Source organism: Oratosquilla oratoria, chromosome 13 (genome assembly GCF_046742065.1).
Source record: "Oratosquilla oratoria isolate Oo_2021 chromosome 13, ASM4674206v1, whole genome shotgun sequence".
Lineage (NCBI taxonomy): Eukaryota > Metazoa > Arthropoda > Malacostraca > Stomatopoda > Squillidae > Oratosquilla > Oratosquilla oratoria.
In genome coordinates, this window is record NC_134789.1 from 53,077,819 (window position 1) to 53,087,818 (window position 10,000).

General features: G+C 39.8%; 1 protein-coding gene across 1 annotated transcript in view; it reads left to right on the plus strand.

The window, feature by feature from the left end:
• Positions 1-7,354, plus strand: part of LOC143032239 (uncharacterized) — a 20,397-nt gene extending 13,043 nt beyond the window's left edge. Inside the window, exon 3 of the mRNA XM_076196708.1 lies at positions 4,371-7,354. Coding sequence (XP_076052823.1) covers positions 4,371-7,354 — 2,984 coding nt within the window. The remainder of the gene's footprint in view (positions 1-4,370) is intronic.
• Positions 7,355-10,000: the final 2,646 nt, after the last annotated feature.

Here is a 10,000-nt window from a genome sequence, read left to right on the forward strand (position 1 = left end):
GACTTTAATTGTAAAGAAATCTGCTGGGAAGAGATGACAGTAAAGGGTGGAGACGACCTATGGGGAAATGTACTACTTGATATGATTATAGAAAATAAAATGACGCAATGGATTCAAGAGAATACGAGGTATAGAAATGAGGAAGAACCATCGAGACTGGACCTAATAGTCTCATCAGAACCTGAAATAGTGGACAAGATTGAATATAAGCAATAAGTAAAAGTGACCATATATTGGTTGAACTGGAACTGAGGAAAAATACATGAAAAAATGAATAATATGGAAAGGGAAGATTGATGTATGATTTTTTTTTATATAAATTAAGAAAATTCTTTCAAAAAGCAGACTGGGAAAGAATACACAAGGAGGAAACAACAGTAGAAGTGAAAAGGAATATTTTGACAAAAATTTATAAAGAAGGAGTGGAAAAGTATGTCCCAAGACAAAAACAAGAAAAAGAATATGTAAAGTGCTGGTACAACAAAAGATGTAGGGAGTTAAAAGACAAAAGACCTTGGACAAAATGGAAAAAAAGACAAAAGACCTGAAAATATGAAAAAGATGCCATAGAAAAATGTAAAGATCAACCAAAACTATTTCACAGATATGTAAACAACAAACTGAAAAACAAACAAGAATTAGAGAAACTACGGCAAAGAGGAGTTGAATACACAGAGGAAATAGAAATGGCAGAAATTATGAACAATCATTTTAAATCAGTGTTCACAAGGGAGAACATGCAACCTAGAGATATAGAATAGGAGGAGAAAGCCCCCCCCCTATGAAAGAGATAAAAGTATCAAAGAATGAAATAATGAAACACTTGAGTAATCTCGATGTCAGAAAATCGCATGGACCCGATGAAATAGTAAACTGGATTTTGAGAGAATGAAGGAATGAACTAACAGACAAAATACATAGGCTAATAAACAGTTCATTGAAAGAAGGAAAAGTTCCAAAAGATTGGAAAAGAGCAAATATAGTACCAATATATAAAGGGGGAAACAAAGAAGACCCTACTAACTATAGACCGGTCTCTCTAACAAGTACGATAGGAAAAATTTGTGAAAGAGTTATCAAAAGTAGATGGGTAAGGCATTTGGAGAAAACAACGTACTAAATTAAAGGCAATTTGGATTCAGACAAGGACGATCATGCGTCACAAACTTAATGTGTTTATATTCAAGGCTAATAGATGTAATACAAGAGATGGATGGGCTGATTGTGCATTTCTAGACCTGAAAAAGCTTTTGATAAGGTGCCACATAAGAAGTTGCTTAAGAAATAAGGAACTGCAGGAGGAATACAGGACAAACTGCTGAAGTAGATGGAATACTTCTTGCATGAAAGAAATATGAGAGTGGTGATAAGAGACAAACACTCTAATTGGGATGAAGTGATAAGTGGTGTTCCACAAGGAAGAGTTCTGGCCCCAATAATGTTTGCCATATATATTAATGATACGGATAAAGGAATTGAAAGTTATATGAGCTTCTTTGCGGATGATGCAAAATTGTAAGAGTGATCTCAGTAAAGTATGGGAATGGAGTAGGAAGTGGGAGATGGATTCCAATATTAAGAAGTGTAGGATAATGGAATTTGGAAGAATAGTGGGATCATAGAAATTGGGAGAAGAAGAAATAAAAAAGTAGAAAATGAGAAAGACCTGTGAGTCATTATTGTGAATATGTCCCCTAAGAAACATATAAACAAGATTTTTGGAGAAACTTATAATTTAATAAGAACGATCAAAGTGGCATTTGCATACCTGGATGAAGAAATGGTGAAGAAAATACTAGTCATTTTGATAAGACCAAGATTGGAATATGCAGCGACGACGTGGTCACCAAGCACAAAAAATATATAAAAAAAATGAAAGAATACAAAGAGCAATTACAATATTGGCACCAACGCTCTCAGAACTATCATATGAAGAGAGAGCAAAACTTGAGCTACAGACATTAGAGCAAAGAAGAGAGAGAGGAGATTTGATAACTATTTATAGAATCATGAAAGGCATAGAAACTATTGATAGAGAGGATCTAATAAAATGGAATAGTAAAAATACAAGAGGACACGGAAAGAGAATCAAGAAAGACAGTTATAGAAGAGATCTAAAAAAGAACAGCTTTCCCCACAGAGTGATAGGCATTTGGAACAAGTTAGATGAGAAAGTGGTGTGTGCAAAAACAATACATGAATTTAAAAACAGTCTAGATAAAATGAGATATGAAGAAGGGACACCACGAGCATAGCTCACCTTCCCGTAAAATACAACTAGGTAAATACACACGTACAAACATATGAGGTATGAACTCTCATCCGGAGGGTAATAACCTTCGGTCATGTTTCCAACACGTGATCCAAGACCATGGTGAATGGTGAATCACACACACACACACACACACACACACACACACACACACACACACACACACACACACACACACACACACACACACACACACACACACACCTACACACACACAAATACACACACATGTACAAACATATATGAGGTATGCACTCTCATCCGGAAGGGTAATAACTGTCGGTTATGAGTCCAACACATAATCCAACATCCTGGCGCTAACTAAAATAAATCTTTCAAGGAAGATAGATCTGAGGAATACTTGTTACAACCGTGTTCCATTTGGTTACCACCACTAAATTACCACCACCACTACCACCAACACAAACTCTCACACCATCATCTCTTCCCTGCCTCCTCCTACTCTTTCTCTTCCTCCTCCTCTTCCTCTTCCTGTTCCTCCTCGAACACCAACGAATTCCAAGTAACATGAGAGCGGACATCAGTCATGGGGCAATGATGGTCAGCTCTGTCTCTTGAGCGCCCAAGAGATCTATGGCGACGACATGACGTCACCAACATCCTCGTTAATGTCAACACTGGAGATTCTTCTCACTACAGACCTCTTCATATCTCACATTCAAAGACATGTCAGATTTCATGGCTACATTACAGGTCGATGCACTGGTGACCTTTTTGTTAACGAGGATGCTGGTGTTAGGTAAAGGTGCAACAGATGTGAATAGAATTATCTTTTATTTTTAGAACATTTCTTATTGTCATAAGAAGCTATGGGACATTCATTGGTTGTTTATTATAAGCTCCCGTATATTACAATATTAATACAATCAATGTAAGTACGTGTTAATTCGAGTTTGACTGACAGCTCGCCAGGGGGATTTTGTTAAATAACTAAAACTATTATTTGAAGAAAGCCAACTGTACAAAAAAAAAAAAAAAAAAAAAAAAAAAAGCAATACGTTGGAAAATGTGACGACAGAAATCCGTATGGTATAGAACTCAAGCTGTCCAAAGGCGACAGGATAATTGAAAGCATATCTGAAAAGGCGAAATCCATTTTGAAAGGGCGATGTTATCAACACTCGTGAAATTCACATCCCAGGTAGTCGTTGTGTCAACTGATTCACATCTTCTGCTTCTGATTTATCATGGGGAACACTGCCTTGCTTAGACAGTATAATAAAATTCTTCATTAACCCTGTGGATGCACTGTCTATTTAACTAGATTCATTCTGTTCACCACCGGGTGATTTGATCTAATTTAGGCAGTCCATCATAAGTCGAATTGAACTGTACAATGATATATTCTGTAGATCTTGATTGAAAATTGTGTTTATTTATCAATATAGTCATTTATTTATCTAATTTTTTATCTACTGATGTATCTATTTATCTATTTATCTATTTACACATTTATCTATTAATCATTTATTTATTATTCATTTATTTATCTATTATTTATTCACACATTTATCAATTTATCAACTAATTTTATCTGTAGATCTTTATTAAAAGTTGTTTATCAATATAGTCATTTATTTATCTAATTTCTTATCTGCTGATGTGCCTATTTATCTGTCTATATGTTTACTTATTTATTTATACATTTATTTGTTTATATATTTATATATTCATTTATCTATTATTTATTCACACATTTATCAATTTATCAACTTTTTTGTTGATTTATTGATTTCTCTTTTATCAATTTTGTTACGAATACTGTCAGAGAAACCATCTCGAGCACAGCATTATACTATATAGATTTAATTTATTTGTTTATTTATCTATATATTCATTTATTTATCTATTATTTATTCACACATTTATCAATTTATCAACTTATTGGTTGATTTATTGATTTCTCTTTTATCAATTTTGTTACGAATACTGTCAGAGAAACCATCTCGAGCACAGCGTTATACTATATAGATTTAATTTGTTGTTGATTTTTGAGAGGGCTGGTCCCAGACTATTCTATTCGGCTGAGAAAATGAACTTGTAATTCAATAAGGGATATATTAACTATCTATGAAAGGGAAAGATGAAGCAGAGAGAAGAGAACATGGCGTCGGGTTTACCATCAAAACCAGCATTTTTCGTGACCATCAAATGACATTGACAGCTATCAGCGAGCGGCTCATGACTCTCCGCGTCCCTTTACCAGACAACAACTTCATGACTCTCATTTCATCCTACGCACCAACTCTGGATGCTGACGAAGACCTGAAGAACCATTTTTATCAACAATTGAATAACACCATCAGAAAAGTACGACCAAGCGACCACCTCTTGCTGCTTGGAGATTTCAATGCGAGAGTTGGCAAGGATCACCAACTGTGGGAGAATATTATTGGAAAAGAGGGCATCGGAAACTGCAATGCAAATGGATTTCTCCTGCTGGGCCTCTGCGCAGAACATAACCTTTCCATCACTAACACGATGTACCGCTTGCCAAATCGATATAAGACTACGTGGCAACATCCAAGGTCAAAACACTGGCACATGTTGGACTATGTTATTGTCCGACAAAGTGATAGAAAATACGTACGTGTCACCAAGGCTGTCCTAGGCGCTGATGACTGTTGGACAGACCATCGTCTAGTGGTCTCGCGCCTGACGCTTGCCGTTCGAAGGAAACTGAGAGTCCGTTCCCAAGAACCATCTAGAAGAAAATATGACATCTCAAAGCTTAAAGATCCAGCCTACAGCACCATCTATGAGGAAAGAGTTTGTCAAGACCTCGCCACCATTCCTACCAGCAACAATTTGGAAGAAGAATGGACCTTCATTAGCAATACCCTCAGTAATGCTGCCAAGGACACCATTGGTTACAAAAAGAGGAAGAACCAGGACTGGTTTGACGAAAACGACAATGAGATCAGTCGCCTAATAGATGCTAAACGCATGGCCCGATTGGCCCATGAGCAGGACACCCGATGCCAACGCAAGAAAGCATGCTATCATGACCTAAAAAAACTATGCCAGACAAAATTGCGAGAAATTCAGAACCAATGGTGGATACAGAAGGCTGTCGAGCTTCAACAGTATGCCGATAACAGGGACCTTAGGAATTTCTATGCAGGAACAAAAGAACTTTATGGCCCAGTACGTTCCTCAGTAGGCTCCCTGCTTTCTGCAGACTTATCAACCATCTTGACCGATCCGACAGATATCCTAGATCGTTGGAGAGATCACTTCTACCAACTGCTGAATCGGCCATCGACAGCTGCAGATGACTTCCTGAAAAATGTCCAACAACATCCAGTCCAGCTCTGGATGAGTGAATCTCCAACATTTCTGGAATTGGAGAAAGCCATGAATCAAATGAAGGCCCGGAAATCACCAGGCCCAGATAATATCCCTTTCGAGCTCCTTCAGTACGGAGGGATGTCACTTAAGACCAGGTTGTACGATCTCATCCTCAAGATATGGACAGTCCAGCAAGTTCCAAAAGATCTCAAAGATGCGGTCATTATCACTCTCTTTAAAAAAGGAGATCGAAAGCTCTGCGGCAATTATCGAGGGATTTCACTGCTCTCCATTGCAGGGAAGATATTTGCAAGGATCCTCCTAAGCCGTCTCCAGGAAATGGCAGAGCGGATTCTCCCAGAATCACAATGCGGCTTTCGTACATCCCGTGGAACAACTGATATGATCTTTTGCGCAAGACAGCTGCAGGAGAAAAGTCGGGAACAACAAAAACCCCTCTTCATAGTTTTCTATGACTTGGAAAAAGCCTTTGACCGCGTACCAAGAGCTGCCATGTGGAGGGTTCTCAAACGTTTCGGTTGTCCGGACAACTACATCTCTCTGGTCCGAGCCCTACATGAAAACACCTCTGGACGTGTGCTCTATCAAGGAAAGTTGTCCGAAGAATTTGAGATCACATGTGGGCTGAAACAAGGTTGTGTCCTGGCTCCAACACTCTTTGCCCTCTATCTTGCTGCAATGATGTACGAGATTCCATCTGACAACCCAGGCGTTGACATTAGGTATCGACTTGATAGTGGGCTGTTCAACCTGGCCAAATTCCGCTCCAAACAACTAACAACCATCAAAACAGTCACGGAACTGCAGTATGCAGATGACAATGCTACCTTCTGCCACTCAGCTAATGATCTACAACAGTCAGTCAACAACTTCACTGCAGCTTATCAACGTTTCGGGATGAATGTGAACATACAGAAGACCAAAGTTCTTGCACAACCGGCTCCAAGAACAGCCCTGCCAGAATTTGACATCACTATTTCTGGTACATCGCTGGAGCAAGTCGACCAATTCTCGTATCTTGGCAGCTTACTTACCTCCAAGTGCAACTCGGAAAAGGACGTAGAACATCGAATTGCAGCTGCCCATATAGCTTTTGGGAAGCTGTGTCGACGGGTTTTCGACAACAAAGATCTTACCCGAAGAACGAAACTAAGGGTTTATGAAGCCGTCGTTGTCTCCACTCTGCTATATGGCTGCGAAACATGGACACTTTATCGCAGAGATCTGAAGAAACTTGAATGCTTCCATCAACAGAAGCTCCGATCCATGTTGTGCATTAAGTGGAAGGACCACATCACCAACAATGAAGTTCTTTCCCGTGCAAACAGCCAAAGCATGGAGTCTACCATCATGAGGCATCGACTTCGCTGGTCCGGCCACATCGCTAGGATGCCAGAAACAAGACTGCCCCGGCAAATCCTCTTTAGTGAGTTGGCCACAGGAGGACGCCCCCGTGGCCGTCCCGTCCTAAGGTACAAAGACCAGCTGAAGGCCACCCTGAGGTCTACCACAATTGAGCCAGAGACCTGGGAAGAGGTCTCCAGTGACCGCTCAATCTGGCGCAACACAATTCGGGCTGGAACGGAGAGGTTCGAGACCATGCGAAAGGAGAGAGACGAGGAAAAACGGCAACCCAGAAGACTTCGTCTCGCCGCCCCTCGTCCTCTCCCATCCATCCAGTGCCCGTCATGCCCCAGAAAGTTCAACACCAGAATTGGACTACACAGCCATCTCAGACACCATAAATAGAAAGAAGCGTCATGCCATAGTAAACTCTACACCAAAATTGGACAACAACCATCTCAGACAACCATCTCAGACACTATGAATAGGAGGAAGCGTGGTATCATCGGACTACGATGCACCGCCGACGACGACGATGTGATACTAATGACCCACTTTCGGAGAAGGATATGCGAAAGTAAAAAGGATCCGTATATTTCGATCACTATCTGTGATCCTCTTCAGCAGATGTGCTACGACATTACTTTGTTGTGAACTATCTATGTGCTGAAACAAATATAAAGTTTACAGTTTTCGCGAAGCCAATGAAATCCGTGCAAGATGGAAACAGCAACGACCGTAGCAGTAGGAGCAACAGCAACAAATAAAGCAACAAAGGCTACAACAATAAGAAGAAAATGGGGAACATAGGTAGGAAAAACAAAGAAGCAGTGGAACACGACTAAGAAGAACAAGAAAAAGAACGTGAGGAGTTATGCATTCTGAATAGCAAAAACAATTTCCGACCCAACGAAAACGCAGTGGTAATCAAGGAAAGGCTAAGGCACATTGTGTATCTTCATGTGCTTCGGTACGAACGTGGGCGCATGGGTGCGTATGTATGTATTTGAGTGAATATATTAATAATACATATTGGTGCACACACACACACACACACACACACACACACACACACGCGCGCGCGCGCGCGCGCGCACACACACACACATATGTACACATATACATACATACAAATATATATATATATATATATATATATATATATATATATATACATATATATAAGACTGAAGGTGGATGAAGCAGACGAGGAGTAATGGGAGAATTTCACGCTTTAACGTTTCAATCCGCAGGGTCTTGATCACAAAGCTAACAACTCAAACGTAACAGGATATTTTATACATGGACGGGTCATCTCATGGGACGCTTCGGAGAGCTTGTAATTTCATTTGCGTATTCTTTTATTATTAAAAAGCTTGTGGCTTTTGCTAAACATATAAAACCTTCTCCATGATTAATGTTGTTATTAGTGTTGATATATGCTGCCTCAATTGTCTTCCTTAGTTTCTTAGATGATCCTTTATTTAATACGGTTGTGTTGTTCCAGTCTGGAAGGTGGTCATGTTTATCCACATGCATTACTATGGAGTTAGATGTCCTATGGGCTTTTACGTCATTTTTATGTTCATTTATCCTATTATTAAGTCCGCGACCAGATTCACCAAAATATGAAGAGGGACAGCTTTTACACGGGATTTTATAAACAACGCTGTTTTCGTTAGTGGGATTATTGTATCTACGTGCTACCAAATGTCCTACTTTGTTACCTGACGTCCTGGCTATTTTAATGCCCGCTTTTAGGAGAAAAGTGTCTGTGTGTGTGTGTGTGTGTGTGTGTGTGTGTGTGTGTGTGTGTGTGTGTGTGTGTGTGTGTGTGTGTGTGTGTGTGTGTGTGTGTGAGTGGTAGGGTGGTGAGTTTAAACGCCAAGAATCCGTTGAAGTTTTATTACTGACGTTTCGTCCAACTAGGACTTCTTCAGAGTGTACACATATATAGCAACTTATATATTCACACAGCTCACCCCGTTCCTTCCCGGTCAATGTTGTTGTCATTTCGCTTTCGTCTAGCTTCGTGGAGAATCAGGATGCTTGCTACCCTCGCTAACTTGACAAAACCGTCCCGATGATTGCTACACAGAAGTGAAGTAACATACGCTGCCTCAATTGTCCTCCTATCCTTTTTTATGAAGTTCATTATGGAGCACCTCTGTTTTCTCCCAATCCGGCAGGTGGCCAAAGTTGTCGATATATACCACTAATAAGTTGGAGGTCCGGTGAGTTTTTGACGTCATTTTTATGTTCTATTGTCCGCTTGTGAATTCCTCTACTAGTTTCACCATAGTAACTAACGGGGCAGCTTTTACACGGTATTCTGTAAACTAAACAGTTATCTTCATCTTTGACTTTGTTACTGACTTTATTTCTCACAATATCGCCCATTTTTATTCCTGTGCTATATGCCATTTTCAGGCCTGCCTTGGTGAGATTTTGTTTAATGACATTTGAGCACTTGGAGATAGGTACGGACAGATACCCACGGTTCTCATCACTAGCCTTTCTATTCTTGCCACCCTTGTTTCTTATTTGTAACGCCTTTTCCTTGTTTATATATAGAAAACCTACTGGGTAACATAATTTCTTGAAAATATCGAAAATGTAATCAATTTCCTCCTGGAGAAATTCCTCACTACATATTCTGAATGCTCTCAGGAAGAAACCTTTAACGATCCCACTTTTTATTTTGTTTTGGTGTGCGGAGTAGTAATGCACGATGTCGTTTTTGTTCGTGCGTTTTCTGTGGATTGAAAATGCTGTCTTGTTACCTCGTCTCCATATCATTGTATCCAGAAAGACCAGATGGTTACCTTCCTGACATTCCATTGTACATGGAGGCATTAGACAGAGACCATTTCATAGAAATATTGGGCCATGGTTCCACCTGGATGCGGTATGTGGACGATGTAGTCGTCGTCGCCCCCGAAAATACTGATTTTGATGGTAAGTTGCATGATTTAAATAAGATAGAACGTGACATCCAATTCGCAATGGAACGTTTTGTGAATGCGACTTAGCCAATTGCCCAACTTCTCC